Below are 16946 nucleotides of genomic sequence, written 5' to 3'. Positions count from 1 at the left end.
GCAAAGCCTCCCTGCGAACTGAATGCGTCTTACGCAGCCCGCGTCTGGCCCCAAGGTATCCAACGTCCATCATCGCTGCACTGACGGCCAGTGGCATTGCATTCTCCATCCCACCATCTGATCCTATCCACCCGACTGCAATCCGTCTTCAACTGTCCCTCTCCTTCGGCTCGCGCCATCGCAGGTCCCAATCCGAGCCGTCACCATTTCTCTAGCAACAACCTCGTTCTGGGCTGCCGGCGCGCAATCGAGCGTGCTCGCCTTTCCCAACACCACCGCAAACATGGCCCGTGTCTACGCCGACGTCAACCAGAATATGCCCCGCGCATACTGGGACTACGACTCTGTTAACATCAGTGAGCTTCAATCACCCCGTCGTCGCGCAAGATTCTTCTGTTTACTGACTGCTTTGCGCGCACAGGCTGGGGTGTTCTCGAGAACTACGAAGTCGTTAGGAAGATTGGTATGTGCCATGCGCCCCCCCTCCTCCATGGTGGAAAAAAAAAATAAACAAGCGCCGGATCTAACAGCCAACCCACTCTTGCAGGTAGAGGAAAATATTCCGAGGTGTTCGAGGGCATCAACGTGGTTAACTACCAAAAATGCGTCATCAAGGTGTTGAAGCCCGTCAAGAAGAAGAAGATCAAGAGAGAGATCAAGATTCTCCAGAACCTGGCGGGCGGTCCCAACATCGTCGCTCTGCTCGACGTTGTGAGGGATAGCCAGAGTAAGACCCCGTCGCTCATCTTCGAATACGTCAACAACACCGAGTTCCGCACCCTGTACCCCAGGTTCAACGACTTCGACGTCCGCTACTACATCTTCGAGCTCCTCAAGGCCCTCGACTTCTGTCACAGCAAGGGCATTATGCACCGCGATGTGAAGCCTCATAACGTTATGATCGATCATGAGAACAGAAAGGCAAGTTCTGAAAATCCCAGGAATGAAGCATGCGCGCTAACACGTTGTCTTGCTTTTCACAGCTTCGCCTTATCGACTGGGGTCTCGCTGAGTTCTACCACCCCGGCACGGAGTATAACGTTAGGGTCGCCTCTCGCTACTTCAAGGGTCCGGAGCTGCTCGTCGATTTCCAGGAGTACGACTACAGCTTGGACATGTGGAGCCTAGGCGCCATGTTCGCGTCCATGATCTTCCGCAAGGAGCCCTTCTTCCACGGTCAGAGCAACTCGGATCAACTAGTCAAGATTGCTAAGGTCCTCGGCACGGACGAGTTGTTCGACTACCTTGACAAGTACGAGATTGAGTTGGACGCCCAGTACGATGATATCCTCGGCCGCTTCCAGAGGAAACCCTGGCACAGCTTCATCAACGCCGAGAACCAGCGCTTCGTTTCCAACGAGGCTATTGATTTCTTGGACAAGCTGCTGCGCTACGATCACAACGTACGTTTTGTTTTCTTGTGTCCACATCATACCTTAATAATTACAAAAGCTGATCCGATTTCATCTTTATAGGAACGTCTGACCGCAAAGGAGGCTATGGCCCACCCTTACTTCGCCCCTGTCCGCGACGAGGCCACACGCACGCGCTATCTGGCCGGTGAGACCATCAACTAGACGGGGAGATTGGAGAAGGCAGTCATCTGTTGAAGTTCCAGCCGAATCTATCGACTTTCATATACCAATGCGCGTGTTACCGTTACCGTCGAAGCCTACTCGATTATCCAGCGTTGTTTTGCTTGCGAACGGAGGTCCCAACTCGCCACGACATGGGATGACAATTCCATCCAGCGGAAAGACATGCGTTTGTCAAGCGCGGGCTAGGGTTTCTGGGTGCTTGGTTGTTGATTGGGGCTGGGCGCTGGAGGGGGGAGGGAAGACCACAGATGAGGGTGTTGAGGCAGCCAGATGGAGCAAAAGGGAGCAGGAAAGAAATAGGTAGAAATCGCTTGGGAAACTCTCTTTTTCTTTTTCTCTCGAAATGGATGGGTGGACGGATGGAGTCGGTTTGGAGTGTTGGTTGTGATGGGTGTTTGGTGGCGAAACACAGCAACATTGGAAGTACGTTCCGAGCAAAGATTCCCGTTTAGGTTTTAAAGGTTAAAGGTTACTTTTCATGATATAGGATCATTGATGGAAAATTTCGAAGCGGTTTCCCTCCCCATTCTCGTCGTTTATCCCTTCGTGGTGTGTGTGACCGGATACCATATCGACAAACAACATAGCACAATCGGACAATGGATGACCAGGGGGAGTTTGTTTCTAAGATGTGTGCGGGAGAAACCACCTCGAAGCTCCTTCAACGTTCACATTTCACGGCTAGGTCTATATAGTAGTGGCTGATATGTAGTTGTCTAGGTAACTTGAGTGCGCAACTCCTTTTCCCAGTAAACAAACACCACACTTCCAATGCCCCATATTGATCATACCCATTAACCATACTGCATAATTCTACTTTGACCTAATTCCGCGACCGAAGGAAGTATCGAGAAGACTCCCCCACCCATTCATAACATCTCCGAAATAAACCCTTCACCCACATTTCCGCAACAACATCTATCTCCCTAATAACACACACACACACTCACACTACAGAAACACATAAATCACACGCACGCACACCTACAAACACCCAAAGCAAAAATCCCTATCGCACCTAAACCCAGCCTCACCACACCGTCTCAGCGTCCCGCCAGGCGTCTGAATCACTTCCGACCCGACAAAGTCAAAGTCTCCTCCTGTCTCGGAACCGCCGCCAGTGGGAGGAGTCACAGCACCACCAGAACGACTAGTAGCAGGCGTTGTTGATCTCCCAACACTAATAGAAGAAGCAATCTTCGCCAAGCTGGTTGTCTTTCTCTTCTGTCCACCAGCTTGAGCTGAAAAAGGAGGTTTGCGGGATGGAGTTGTCCGGAGGAGGAGCAAAGCTGAAGGGGTGGTAGATGTAGCTGCTGTCTTTTTCGTTGTTGTTGTTGTGCTGACGGATCTCCTCAGTGGGTTGTTGCCTGATGGGGTGCCACCAAAATCGAGAGTGAGTTCGTCTTCGTCGTCCGTGTCGGAGGAGATGAGGGAGAGGATGCTGGTGTTGCCGCCGGCGAGGAGGGATTTGGTGGTGGATTTGGTGGATTTGGTGGATTTGGATGTGCCCCCGGGGGTCTGGACTTGGCTTTGTTTTAGAAGGGTGCCGGTGAGGGTCCGTTTTCTTGAGGAGGTGGTAGGGGCTGTGGTGGTGCGTGTGGTGGTGGTGGAGGGCGTCCGGGTTGTTCTCCTGCTTGGTCCTGATCCAGATCCCGTCCTTGAGCCAGAGCCTGAGCCAGAGCCCGCTTTGGTCTTGACCTTGGCGGTTGTAGTGATGGTTGCCGTGGGAAGGGAAGTGGCAGAGGCTGGGCGTCCTCTCGGCCTTGTTTTCAGAGGGGTTGTTGGTTGTTCTGGTTGCTGCTGGGGTTGGATTTCTTTGGTGATGTGTTCTTGTTCCTGTGGCGGAGGCGAAGCCGAGGTGGGTGGCATCCGTTTAAAAGGGATCACGACCTCCAAGATTGTCTCTGCTCGTGGCCCCGGTGGTGATGGCTCGTGGCCTAGAATGATTGATTCAGGCTTAGGAGACCAGAATCGCTGACGAGCTATTGCCTCCTCTAGCAGGCTGTCCTCCGGTAGCTCTTGATCAGGAGCTGAAGTCTCTGCCAACTTGGGAGACGCGGGAATGGTTGCAGTCCAGGTTGGGCTAGCTGGCCTTCCAGGCTCATCCACAGGCTCGGCCTCGGGTTCGGGTGTGCCTTGTGGACTCTCTTGAATAACAATAGAATCGTCTTCCTGCGGTAACGCCCTAACCGTCGTGTGTGGTGTTATGGACTCTGGAATGGTGATATCTGAATCCCGCCTTCCCCTTGATAGCCTCAAACTCTGTCTCCTAGACCGAGTTGGTGCTAAAGCGGTGATGATGGGAGCCGGCTCGGATGGCTTTTCTGTCACGGCAGATGTGCTCGTTGCCACTGGTGAGATGGTTTCGCTCAGGTCTATCGGAGTTTTGGGTTTTCTTCCCGGCCTACCCCGCCTAGGCTTGATAACCTGTACAGGCTCGGGCAGTGAAGGGAGTTCTTCGGTGTTGGTCTTGTCAAGCAGAACCGAGTCTGCTGATTGCGTTAGGCGAGCAGTCTCTGTGGACACAATTGCTGAAATGACGGGTAGTTCATCCATCGGTATTTCCGCTTGTGAAGTAGCTTGAGACTCGGTAGTTTGGCTGTTGCGGTCAAATGACGATGCTGGTGTCGGTATCCCGAATTCCTTTACGTTAGATTTCTCCGCGGCTTTGGGCTTGGGGTTGGGTTGAATGGGCTCAGTTCGTCGAACTCTCGCCTTTGGTATGGCTGGCTCATCTTCGTCAGAGAAGGCATATGCCGAGTCGACAACGTTCCTAGTGAAGACCTCATGTGACAGATCGTTCGATGGGGGGCTTCGTTCTTCGACAGCCTCTGCTTGAGTTTCGGGGCCGCCAGGAACTTGAGGTTTGGCAACGCCATCCCTCGCCATTTCCTCTATTGCCAATATGTTGGTAGTTTCTCTTCCTACTTCCAGTGCTGGAACTTCTGCTATCAGAGTATCGTCATCGACAACAACTTGGAAGGTCTTAGGGTCCAAGGTACCATCTACTGGTATCTCGACCCAAAGTTGCTGGTTGCTTGGCTTTGTGATAAGTGTGCCGCGGCTGGGGCTGTAGTATTTCAAGGTGGTATTCGCGTTTGTTTCTCCATTAAAGAGAGACTGTTCATATCTCGAGGCATTGGCCCCAGCTGGAGAAGAGTGGTCTCGCTTCGAGAGGCGCCTCTTCCTTCTCACCGTCCTTAAATCCGTAGAATTCGGTATCTCTGGACGATCGTGATTTACTGACTTAGTGACCGTTGCTGAGATGCTTGCAGACTGGTCTCCATCGCCCCCAGCGGAAGGAGGCTCGATTTCGGCAACGGGACCTTCGTCGATAGAAGTCTCCTCCACAACTGGTTCTCTTGCAATAGTCTCTTGAACATAGGGCTGTCCGGGACCACTGTGAACTGTCAAAGAGGATTGAATCTCAACAAGTTCAGTCCCGACTAAAGGCTGCTCAACTGTAGGCGCCAGCGTGGACCGGTTGCTATCATTCGCCGATGGATTAGTGCTTGGCTCCTGACAATCTTGTTCCCTTGTCGAAACCTTCCTCGTTGGAGTCTTCCTCTTCGATGTCTTTTTACCAGTGCTAACAGCAGGGTCTTCGACAACAGGGGCCTCGACCCTGGGCTTTTCAACAGAAGACTGGTCAGACCCCTTTTCAACACTAGGTTCGTGCTCGACGATAGGACGAGTCTCAAATTCAAGCTCTGCAACAGACTCTTTCTCCGCGGGAACAGGGGCAGATTTTACGAGGCTCGCCCCCGAGAAATCATCGCTCTGCTCTAAAGAGGCTTTGTTACTTGTTGGTGTCTTTCTATTTGGCGTCCTTTTTCTTTTCACCTCTTTAGTATTTCTCACAACAGAGGCTTGACCTTCGATTACTGGCTTCTCAGCAACTGGCGTCTGCTCGACAGCAGGCTGTGTATCAGTAACAGGTTGAGTGTCTGCTGATGGGCCGTCAACTACAGGAGAACCAGCGGTCTGTATGCCTGTTTCGTCCACTAGACTAGTGATAGGCTCTTCAACAGGCTTCGTTTTCGCTGGCGGCTTTTTCGCTGGTGTCTTCCTCTTGGGAGTCTTCTTTTTCTCTCCATTTGCCTTCGCAGTATCAAGCTTGTCAGTCGACTTTGGGGTCGACGTGGCCGTGGATGTCTTTGGCTGGCGATTGACCGGGGAAGAGACGTTGGATGGAGGACGAAAGGGTGCCAGCTTCTTGGTGATAACCGAGGTATTCTCAGTCGCCTTGGTGGTTTCAGTCGTCGATACATCTAGAAGAATGTCATCCTCATCCTCACCCTCCTGATCACGATTAGTCCCGGCAATGAGTTGCTGCACCTTGGCCACTGTCTTGACCCTGGATTGGGTGCCAGGAGTCCAGAATCCTCCCCAGGGAACCGGTTGAGGTAGGTCGGGTGCTCTCCACGCGGGATCGATCGAATTGCTCGCAGAACTGAACGCACTGAACGGCATTGAGAACGATTGGAATTGCGTCTGGCCGGGATACATCATATTAGACAGTTGTGGAGGCCCTCCCGGAAACGAGTTGTAACCTGGACCAAACGCGCCGAAAGTTGATGGCGGCGCCATGGAAGGCAGAGGTCGCGGAACGGTTTGCAACGCAGTCGCATTCTGTTTGCTTTCTTGTCCGTGTGATATCGTCTCTTCCTCGTTTCCCGACTCGGATTCAGACTCGTCGCCATCATCGTTCTCGACACCAATTGTCGCCGTTTTCAGAGACTTGATGTGGCCGTTATCGACAACAATTTCGCCAGTTCTCAGATCGATTTCGTCGCCAACGCCATTAAAGTCTTTCCCATACTTTTCGAAGATGCTCTCGAAAGCTGACTTTAACTTGAAGGCAGCGAAGGATCGGGCTTTTTCGAGTTGGTAGCCGGGGTCTCGTAGCTGGTTGACCTCCTCGGGCTGGTGGTTGAGCTCGTCGCCAACAACCTCTTCATCGTCGAAGGGCGCAGGGCCTGTTCGCGATCGTTTGGTCGGCCGTTCCATCGAGTCGAGCTGTCGAAGAAGTTGATTTGCGCTTGGGCAGTTCGGAGCTCTACTACCGATATTTCGATACTGGACGGAGATCCATCTGGCGTCGAGGTAGGGTTTCGTGAGAATCGGATATTGGAACCAGGAACAGTGGTTGGCAAGAAGAAGGTTCCGACGCGTACAAAGTAGGTATTGTCGCGTAAATTACTTGGGTCGCAAATGGAGGTTGCGACTTTGCGACAGCGATCCTTCCGTTTGCGATGCTGGGCCTGGTAGCGTAGCACACACATCCGGACCCTGGAAATTCAGCGGACTGTCACCACAATGACGCGCTGTCATAAGGCTGCAAGGATCCCTACATAAATTGGTAGTCAGCAGCTGATAGGCCACTGATAGGCACCTAGCTATCAAGGTACCTGCCCCTCCAACATCAACGGGCTTGGACTTGGCTTCCGCATCCAACAATGAAACATCAACATCACCAAACCACATCGAAGCATACTACCACTTAGAGGAATGTTCCTACGAATCACCGACCGTTGCCCATCATGAACTGCCAAAAGTGTCGCACCCCCCTCAAGCTGGACAGCTCCTTGGAGGACTTGAATCCAGCAGCATATGATCTGCTCGTGGGTACGGAATCTGTCATTGTCCACAACCCGTCATGGCTATTTCGAGCTCCTCCATATCTGACACAGTCTAGCCACTCACTCTCAACAAACGCCCAAGAAAGCGCTGTCCTCTATCTCCGAATCCTCGACGACACACCGATCCCTCCATGAGCGCGAGAGGAGATCACTCTATGAAAAGGCGTTGCGGTCGTCGCATCAGCCCATGTTCAAGAGGCATGCCGGGCCAGGCAGAGGAGGAGGAGGGGATGGCGCACTACGAGACAACCCAGCCATGTCATTTGTATTGCTCACCGAATCTCAGATTGCGTCGTCCGACGCATCGCCTCTCCAAAGGAACAACCGCTCATCAGCCCAAGACTTATCCTCCGATACATATAGCAGCAACAACAATGTGGGAGCATCTGAAGAAGACGACATGGCCAACGCCCATCTGTCGGACCAAATGGAGCGCATTTTCAAACTTTTCGAGGTCATTAGTGCCCGATCCGACATAGACCACCCAATATGTATCGAGTGCTCCGACATGCTGGTCGAGGAAATGCAGAAGAAGCTTGAAGCCGCCAACCGGGAGAAGGACGCCTATGTAAACTATCTCAAGGAGCTGAAAGCCTCCGAGCCCACGGACGAGGAGATTCGAGCACAAGAGGAGGCCACCCGCAAAGCGAAGCAGGCAGAAAAGGAGTTGCTTGAAGAACTAAAGGCCCTCGAGCAGGAACAGGCCGCCCTGGAGAAGGAAAAGCTCGAGCTAGAGTCAGAAATACGGGAGGTTGACATCAAAGAGGAAGAGTTCTGGCGTGGCCGAAATGCCTTCAACACCACTCTAAGCGACTTCCAGAACGAACGGGACAGCATCAACAGCAAGTTCGACCATGACTCCCGGCAGCTGGAGAAGCTCCAGCGAAGTAACGTTTTCAACGATACCTTTTGCATCAGCCACGACGGCACCTTTGCCACCATCAACGGCCTCCGTCTCGGGCGCATGCACAACATCCCCGTCGACTGGCCCGAGATCAACGCAGCATGGGGCCACGCCCTCTTGCTGCTCGTCACCGTCGCCGAGAAGCTCAACTTCCGCTTCGAGGGCTACGAACCGCAGCCCATGGGCTCAACATCACGCATCGTCCGCATCGAACCTGCCTCGACATCCATGGCATCGTCTTTCTACCCTAGCCGACCCGTCGACGCCAACGCCCCGCCGCCGCCCGCCAAGCGGACCGTCTTGGAACTTTACTCCAGCGGTGATTTCCCTCTCGGCTTCACCTTCATCCACCGCAAGTTTGACACCGCAATGGTGGCCTTCCTCGAGTTGGTGCGCCAGCTGGGCGTTCATGTGCAAGAGCAGACGCGGAGGGAGGGTAATACTCTTAGTCTCCCTTATCAGATCCAGGGTGACAAGATATCGGACGTCTCTATCAAATTGGGCGTTCAGCAGGACGATAGCTGGGCAAAGGCTTGCAAGTTGACACTGACTTGTTGCAAGTTTTTGCTCGCTCATGCCAGCAATGTGAGTGCGTCATCGACGGCGAGGGCAAATGCCTTGGGGTTGTAAAGCTGTTGAGTAGTATGTTAAGGTTTCGATCTTACTACTATTATCTGGGCTTGGGTGTTATGCATTGATTTGGATGTTACGAATGTGTATGACTACGGAGTTGGTTCCACGATTATGACTACGAGGCGTACGAGATATTGGACTGTAATCTGCGGAAATATCCGCTTGGAAGACAGTACGTAACGCATAGATGGAATGTAGGAAGAGCAAAGCATTGTTATTTGGGCTAGGCGCGATGACTTGAATACCTTAGATTCTGCAGAACATGATGGGAACCATAATACCAGCGAGTCTAACAATACGACAAACTCGTTACTTGAGGTATCCCTTATAGATGGATCTTACCCGTAGGCTATCCAAGACTGAAAAGATCAACTTCTACCCACTCTTAATTGTCAAACTCATTCCTCCACCGCTTCCCGTCGGCCTCTTTGATAGGTATATCACCAGCCTTCATTCTCTAATACCCTGATTCAGAGCCGTTGGATGAATACCCGCTTCCTATAAGAAAAAAAAAACACACCAGTCAGCCAAACATCTTTCCAACTATTTAAACTCAAAAAGGCATTCTCTAATACCCATTTTCGGAGGCTGACGAAAACCCGCTTCCTATAAAGAAAATAAAATAATAGAAAAAAAACACCAGTCAGCCAAACATCATTCATTCCACCTATTCAATCTCGATTCGACATCAACACGGTGCAAAAAAACAGGCTTTGGCATCTTACCAGGATGTTCATCATCATCGCTCTCCTCCTCCTCGCCCTCCCCGTCGTGCTCCCCATCTTCCTCATCCGCATACTCCCCATCATTTTCGTCGTCGTGATCATCATCATCATCATCATCATCATCAGCAACATCAACCCCCGCTCTCAACAACGCCTTCGCCTTCGCCTTCCCCTTCCTCTTCTTTTTGACACCCTCCATAAACGTCTTAAACCCACTACTCATCCCCACCACGGCCTTCAAATGCTTATCCATCAACGCAATGGTCGTCGTCGTCGTCGCACTCGAAAGTCCGCCGCCGCTGGAAAAACCGGGGTGACTCTCAGCCGCTTCCGTTTCCGCCAAAGCCACGGCCGTTTGCAAAGCGTTGCGGATTTCGCGCCCGTTCCATTTGAGCGCCAGGACGGCAGGGTGGTGGAAGGCGTATTCCTTTGTTGATTGGGGGATGTAGAACTTGAACCTTTTGTCAGTACCAACTTGGTTGCCGCCGTCGGACCCAGACCCAGACCCATCTGCAGCAGCAGAGGAGTGAGAAGAAAAAGGTTCACGTTCCAACCTCTCAAACTGATACCCCCAAATTCTTCTTCGTTCGTCCTCCCCCAGCTCGGGGTAATACAGCGCCACGTGAATCCTAGACGTAAAAGCGTCATCGAAGGCTGCTACTCTGTTCGTCGTCAAAAACAACACTCCGCGGAAATACTCCAATGCCCTTAAAAACACGGAAACAAGCCCGTTGCGCTTTAAGTCCCGAGTCCGGCGACGTTCCAGGTACACATCGGCCTCGTCCAAAAGGACTAAAGCGCCGAAACGCTCGCCTAGCTCGAGGAAGTAGGAGAGGCGGCGCTCGACGGAGGAGGAGGACATGGATGTTGACAAGTCCCCGCTGGTGAGAGACAAAAGGGGCCGGCGAGCGAGTTCGGAAATGCATTCTGCTGTGCAACTCTTTCCCACGCCGGGCGAGCCGTGCAAGAGGAAGATGCGGCCGAGACCTTTGTTGCGGACGAAGTCGGTGGGCCAGGGGGTGAGGGCTGAGGAGGAGGCTGTCTGTGGGGTGAGCATGTTTTCTCTACCTGCTGCTGGAGGGGGGGTTGTTTCTGTGGCCGAAGAAGGAGCGGCGAATTTGCCGATCAAAGACTTGACGGTTAACTTGATGGCTGGGTCCAAGACGAGGTACTTGAATGCGTCGAGGTCGGGGCGGACGGGACCGAGACCGGAGAGGTGGATGTATGCCCAGCGGCGCTCGGAGAGGATGAAGGCTGGGATGGTGGGCGAGAGGACGTGCAAGTAGAGCCAGGCGTTGTCGGGGAGGGAGTCGGTCTTGGGGTTGAGTTTGTCGAAGTTGACGAAGGGGCTTGGGTCGCTTCGTTGTCCGCCATTCTGGGTGGGGGGGTAAGACTTGTTGTTGTTGCAACAAGCAGGGCAAGCGCACTTGGACTTCACCTGCGGGAGGATATCCAGATTCAAGCTGTCGCGGTTACGGCGCGGCCGACGAAGATGCGGCAAAACTCCTCCGTCGCCAAATCGCTCCCATCCTTCGCAATCAACAACCACGCGGCCCGTCATCTTGTACCCCCTCCCGCCGCTCGCCCTGTCGCCGTTGGTCACTTGCCCATCATATTCCATATACGAAGGCTGCTTCGCCAGCTCCCAGTAGAGCCTACCAAGCTTGAGATTCTCGGCGGCGACTTTCGCAGCATCAGTGACAAACCGCTCAGGGATGACAGACAAGGAGTTAATCAGTCGCTCGCCGCGCCAGGCCGAGATGGTGCACGACTTCATGCGCCTGCGCAACAGGCCGCGGCTGTACTGGATGTTCCAGAACTCGAGGTAATACGAGTTATCACCTTCGCCGTTGCCTTGGGCGTCGTAGGGCCCCTCGAGACGGACGAGACTGATGATGTACGGCACCAGGGTGCCGTTGCGGTCGCGGTAGATGACGGTGCCGGGCTTTAGCAAGGTCCAGAAGTTGTCAAAGGTGGCCATGGGACCGCGCGGGTCCTCCTGGCGGAGTCGCTCGGCCACGAAGCGCTCGGAGAAGGTGGTTCTCAGAAAGGAGAGGAGCACGTCGATGTGTTTGGTTGTGGTGTCTGCGTACTCGGCGTCGTGACAGCTGGGCTGGTTGAGCTTGTACAGCTCGAGCTCCTTCCAGTGGTCGACGAGGACTTGGTAGGGGGCTCTGATGATGCCGTGTTCGGGGGAGAACTCGCGGTAGTAGGAGACGACCGCCGACAGAGCGGCTTTGAGGTGGTCTGAGTGGATGACCATCTCGGTGCGGTCCTTAGCGTGAGGCTCCCGGTTGCGGCGCGTACGAGGTAGGTTGTCGCTGCAGTCGCTGTCGGAGCCTGACCAGTACGGCTCAGGGGGAGGATAGGGTGGGTCGTCATAGTAGTCGCCGCCGTCGTATCTGGCGTGGACGGTGGTTCTGATTTCGATGACTGGGCTGGGCTTGGATGTCTCCTCGAGGCCGGTGTTGGATGTCTTGGGATCTAAGGGCTTTGCGCTCTCCCGTGCTATTGTCTGTTAGCTCTTGTCGTTGATAAATATCCTGGAGGTATGTGATGGTTTGGTAATACTCACTTTCCATAAGCCGTCCAGTGCTGGAGCAGTACTGGACGCTGTAGAGGATGTCCGGCATCTCGTCATCCGGAATCCGCTGATACTTCACGGCCTTGAAGCCAACAGCCTCGAAGCTGTCAACCGACCCTGTTTCGTCGGCCTGTGTAGTGTTAGCATTGTGTTATCTTTGTGAGTTCATGATCGAGGTAAGACATACATCCATCGGAGCAACTCTTCTTCGAACAATCCCGCTCATGTTGACTTCTTCTCGGAAAGGCAGGAAGAAGACAAAGGTAGGCTGAGTAGGAATTAGGATAGAGGAGAAAACATGTGAGGAAACGAAGTTGTTATCCCTCTTAAATAGGAGTGGAAGAGGTTATACATCAACGTCAAAGCAAGGCTGTGAAGTCCTACTGTGCCACTAAGTGACACAGCCTACATGCGGAGTTGTCTGACTGCAGATGTGAGTCGACAATCCTACGATCCAGATGTATCTGCCATTGGTTCCCGCTTTGCTCGATGAGATTCCGTTCTCCGTGCTTGATATCGGATCTACACTTCTGCCTACACCTTTGTGCTCAGAGGCGTGTCTGCCTAAGACGAAGTGACCACCAGTGTACCTGCAAGTATGTAAGTCGTGTAGGTTTGAAACATGCCGAGACGGAAAACCAAATGACGACCGTGTAGTCGTCGTGCATTGTACCACTTTGGCATGAGCGGAATGATAGTTGCACCGTCTGATAACTCAAGGATGGGGTCAGTAATAGACGACTGGCGGAATTGTGAATTGTTGAGGCAAGGTATCAACTGCCGGTTGTGAAGTGATGCCGACCTGGGAGATGATGTATCACAACTCCATCTCGTCTTGCCCACACATATGTGACTTCTTGGAAATGTCTAACGAACAGTAAAGATGCCAGAAAAGGTACTCACAGTAGATTCCGGATGGGTTTGGTTTGTCAAAGCCCGGTGTAGAAGTGATACGTTAATACCCCACGGTCCTGAGGTTAGACTGCGGGCCTCGCCATTGGTCCCTGGGTAGCACCACAGATATCCCAGAAACACAACTTGTTGCTTTGGGATAAGTACCACTTACTGACGTTGAGTCCTGCTTTGAACGTTACAGAGCCACGGTCTTGCTGAATATCTTGGCGGGGTGTTATCCCCATGGAGCACGTTGCTGAACAGTTATGATACTACACCCGTTGAGAAATGGTCACAGCCCCTTCCTAACATTTAGGAAGCACTTTCCATTCGCCAGCATAGGCCAAGGAACGCCCGAATTGGAGCTTGGTTGGTATCACAGAGAGGGGTTCAAGCTTCCCGAAGGTAAGCTCAGCTACCTTGAGCTACCCCAGCTACCTCGGACACTAATCGATCATATTAGTGGGCGAAAGGAGGCGGGCTTGGCAACGTTTGAAATATTTTCTTTTATGTCTTTAGTTTCCTTGATAGGCAACTTCGTTTACTGTTGTCTATGCTCAACAATGATTTCCTCTTTATAAAATGACCGACCAATTTCGTGGCCGTGGTGTGGACTCCACTGGGGGAGACGAAGCGGTGAGATCCAGAGACAACCGCTCCAGCTTGCTGCTAAGCGTCTTGCCCAGTCTCACTGTGTCCGGATTCTGATCAAGTCTGACGACATACGTAGGCCAATCCGACTGAACAGGTTGCTCCAGAGGGGCAGAGTATATATCCGTGTTGGCCTCGACGTTAGCAAACTTTTTGAGCAGTTGCACGTCTTCGGGTCTCATCGCACTTGCCAGTACACGTAAGACCGCCCGGGCAACGTAGAGACTCTGGGCCTGTTCCCACATGCCCTTTGTTGCGAGAAGGACCGTTGATCGGAGCGTCTCAACATGGGGCGCCGCTGGGTTTTGGGCGATGGCATCAATCGTCATGTAGGCGAGCGCGCCAAGGAACTGCATCAGGAAGCTGTCCAAGGCTTCGAACCCGTGGCGAAGGTAGTAAATGCGGATGAGTGTTTCGAACCGAACAGTAGCATTTAGGTAAGCGTCGTGTGGCGTACAGGGCGGGATCGTCTTACCCGGCGGTATCCCGTTCCTCCATTCAGACGTGACTATGGGCCTTAGTATGTTGATGAGGATGAAGTAGAAGTGCAGGTGCAGCTTGATCTGGTGAGGCGTCACAATCTTTCGCGGGGAAAGAGGTTCGGGTAGTTTGTGCAGCCAGTTAATCAGCTTGTTGTAGAATTCGAGGACCTGAGGGATCGACAAATTCAAAGGGGGACCGTGATCACGAAACGAAAGGAGGGAGAAGTCGTTCATGATGGTCCAAAGTTCAGCTTTCGCCTTGAACATGAATCCCAAATGTGTAGGAAACCGTGATTGACTTCCGGGGTATTTTACCCAAATCTCACCGTACCACTGCGGATTCTCGATGGGATCCGGTAGGGGCACCTGAGGCGGATGCCTCATTATAGGGGCCCTGAAGTAGTGATATGAGATTACACTAAGAAGGTTGTGAGCAATCACGGCCGATAAAGTGGTTCGAGATCCTTGGTAAGACATACCTCTGCCATGTAAACACTACCCAAGCCGTGAACTCTTTGACATTCCGCATCTCCCGGTCCATTTCAGGTTGTGCAGGACCGAAAAGATTGATTTCATGGGCCATCTCGATCGCCCGAAGAGAGTAGCGCCACCCGATCTTATCGGAACCGTTGAAAATATAGAGAACGTTTAGGAGAAGCCCGGCTTGTATGGTAGTTAGCCGCCGTTCTTCCCATTCCCTCAGTCTTCGCTCTCCGTGTGGATCGTTTGGCAAGGGTATAGGTCTTTCAAGTTCCGAGTCGATCTCAAAAAGCCTCTTGGCTTCTGCCAAGAACATGTAAACAATGTTTGCGGGATTCCAGTACTCTGCCCGTCCTTGGAGCCCACGATGATGATACTTGAGAAAACCGTCAGTAGTGAAGGTTACTGGGACTTGGGGATACGTACTGATCCGATGCAGAGAACTGCATTGACGAGGAGTCTTGAGCAAAAGCGATGACGCCCGTTCGCCATGTCATCAAGAAAATAATCAAGATGAAGAAAAGAATGCCAACCATAGTCGTATAGAATGTAGTCGTGAAGAAACTTTCGCATGAGGACATCATCAGTGCTCACTGAGGTCCACTGAGATGGCTGCAGTTTCTCTAATCGTGAATTTTCCACGGCGGCGGAGTGATATGGTTTATGATATGGATCGCTGTGTAAGTCAACGGCAGGACCGTGGGCCAAATAGGGGCTCATGCTTCGACTTGCGGTTGAGGGCGTAAAATAAGGTTGTTGCTGAGAGCCGGAAAGACGTTGATGTGTCACGGCAGGAAGACCGGGGGCAGGCCTCCGTAAGACGCAAGCATAAACTTCGGAATCGAGGTAGACGTTGTCGTGACGCTGCAAGAATGCAGGCATGTCAGGCAAGTAGGGAAACTCATATCGATACCCTGTCTCGGGGCCCAAGGCAAGCTCGATGAGAGCATTGCCAAAGGTTATATGGCGCAGGATGGTGGCGGGATCAGCACCTCTCCGGATGCGCTGGAAGACCTCTTCGGCCTCCTTTTCGTCCCTCGTCTGGAGGATTTCAAAGACTTTCTCGGCAGCCGATTTTGAATTTTGGAGCTCATCATACTTGCGCTTGAGAGCTTGAGCATGGGTCTCGGCCACATTGGTGTCATACTCACAGTCAGTGCCGCGGTCATGACAGGCGGAGCAGTTTGGACGCTCGCCGTTGCACTGTACGAAAAGGGAAAGGTGAGCTAGTGACCACTAGAAATGTACACACAGCGTCCTGGGTCTCAACACACCTTGGACTTGCGCCTCCGACATGCACCACAGGCGGCAGTGGTTGCCTGTCTCTTTGACCGACCGGTAGGGACAGCGGACCGAGCCTGGGTTTTGGTGAGTGTAGTTCGGTCGGTAATAGTACTACGAGGTGAGGCCGAGGCGGACGATCTGGCGGGAGCTATGGGTCGTGAAGGAGCCTCTTCCGACCCGACTGGTAACAAACGCCGCAGTAATCCCGAGTTGGTGAGAGCAGAAATGAGATCGTCTGGTGAAGAGGAACCACCCTGTGTGGGCTCGGGTGTCCTCATGTTCGGGAAATCTGTTGAGTTCCGGATTGGGATAACGAAGGACGGTGGAATGAGCGGCTGCTATCAAGAAGAGGACGGGCCAGACGAGTAAAACTTCATCATCAACGAATGTCGGTCGGGTCAGAGTCCGGGTTTGGTGAGTGGTTGTAGTCGGGGTTCGTGGTGAGTTCAAGTGTGATTGTGAGTGTGTGACTCGGGTGGTGAGGTGTGAAGTGTGCTAATGTCAGTTGATGATACCCAGAGGTCCCGAGGTCGCAGAGAGAGCTTAGGTAGCCTTCGTTGGCTCCTTCCGCGTCTTTTCCGGCCAGGCCACGGTGCGGTAGAATCCTACAGTGTTCGACTGTGTAGAGCGTGCCTCAGTGTGAACAAAGTGCAAGGAGGTAAGAGGGTAAGGTATAGGTAGTCGGTAGTATATCGAGGAAGTATACAGGAGAGAATTCCAACGCCGCAAATGATGCGCAGGATGGCCGATCTACAAGGGAAGGTAGTCTTGGAGGGAAGGCACTGGACGGATAGCACCGCGAGTCCGCGACCCCTAACAAAGCCGCGAGCAAAGGCAGAATTTCATGATGGCCAGTTCGGACTTTGCTCCGACTGCCGATGGGATTCGCCATCCATGAGTGGTTCAAGTTGGTGTTCTCCTGGTGAAAACTGGCGGCGATCCTGTCGTGCAACCGGGCCGCTCCTCCATACTAGTGAATCCAGTAGTCTAGCGATGCTGAGGTGGCGGGAGTGGATGGAACGGGGGTCCTCGGGCCCGGGGGGCAGCAGTTGTTGGCAGGCAGAGCAGG

At 52.9% G+C, this 16946-nt stretch overlaps 5 protein-coding genes across 5 annotated transcripts; 2 read left to right on the top strand and 3 right to left on the bottom strand.

Annotated features, from left to right (window-relative positions):
- The first annotated feature begins 141 nt into the window (after nt 1–141).
- B0H65DRAFT_26907 (casein kinase II alpha subunit CKA) lies at nt 142–1712 on the top strand. The gene is made up of 5 exons (XM_062822727.1): nt 142–356; nt 422–463; nt 548–921; nt 984–1403; nt 1476–1712. The coding sequence occupies exons 1-5, from the start codon at nt 284–286 to the stop codon at nt 1575–1577; spliced, it is 1011 nt and encodes a 336-aa protein (XP_062686232.1). The 5' UTR covers nt 142–283; the 3' UTR covers nt 1578–1712.
- An 870-nt stretch (nt 1713–2582) lies between these two features.
- B0H65DRAFT_515007 (uncharacterized protein) lies at nt 2583–6832 on the bottom strand (the record flags this gene model as incomplete). Its single annotated transcript, XM_062828651.1, has 1 exon — nt 2583–6832. The coding sequence occupies exon 1, from the start codon at nt 6606–6608 to the stop codon at nt 2583–2585; it is 4026 nt and encodes a 1341-aa protein (XP_062686231.1). The 5' UTR covers nt 6609–6832.
- Nucleotides 6833–7011: 179 nt separating this feature from the next.
- Nucleotides 7012–9103, top strand: B0H65DRAFT_26810 (autophagy protein Apg6-domain-containing protein). Its single transcript, XM_062822715.1, has 2 exons — nt 7012–7226; nt 7297–9103. Exons 1-2 carry the CDS (start codon nt 7142–7144, stop codon nt 8772–8774), a joined length of 1563 nt encoding a protein of 520 aa, XP_062686230.1. The 5' UTR covers nt 7012–7141; the 3' UTR covers nt 8775–9103.
- B0H65DRAFT_26842 (uncharacterized protein) lies at nt 9103–12443 on the bottom strand. Its single transcript, XM_062822718.1, has 3 exons — nt 12274–12443; nt 12078–12216; nt 9103–12010 (listed from the first exon to the last, which is right to left on the bottom strand). Exons 1-3 carry the CDS (start codon nt 12310–12312, stop codon nt 9432–9434), a joined length of 2757 nt encoding a protein of 918 aa, XP_062686229.1. The 5' UTR covers nt 12313–12443; the 3' UTR covers nt 9103–9431.
- Nucleotides 12444–13311: 868 nt separating this feature from the next.
- B0H65DRAFT_26783 (uncharacterized protein) lies at nt 13312–16380 on the bottom strand. Its single transcript, XM_062822711.1, has 4 exons — nt 15868–16380; nt 15020–15796; nt 14593–14969; nt 13312–14531 (listed from the first exon to the last, which is right to left on the bottom strand). The coding sequence occupies exons 1-4, from the start codon at nt 16153–16155 to the stop codon at nt 13556–13558; spliced, it is 2418 nt and encodes an 805-aa protein (XP_062686228.1). The 5' UTR covers nt 16156–16380; the 3' UTR covers nt 13312–13555.
- Between the last annotated feature and the right edge of the window lie 566 nt (nt 16381–16946).

Source organism: Neurospora tetraspora (assembly GCF_033439725.1).
Source record: "Neurospora tetraspora strain CBS 560.94 chromosome Unknown B0H65scaffold_1, whole genome shotgun sequence".
NCBI classification, from domain to species: Eukaryota; Fungi; Ascomycota; class Sordariomycetes; order Sordariales; family Sordariaceae; genus Neurospora; species Neurospora tetraspora.
Note: the sequence above shows the minus strand (reverse complement) of the source record. Positions and strands in the feature narration are given on the sequence as shown.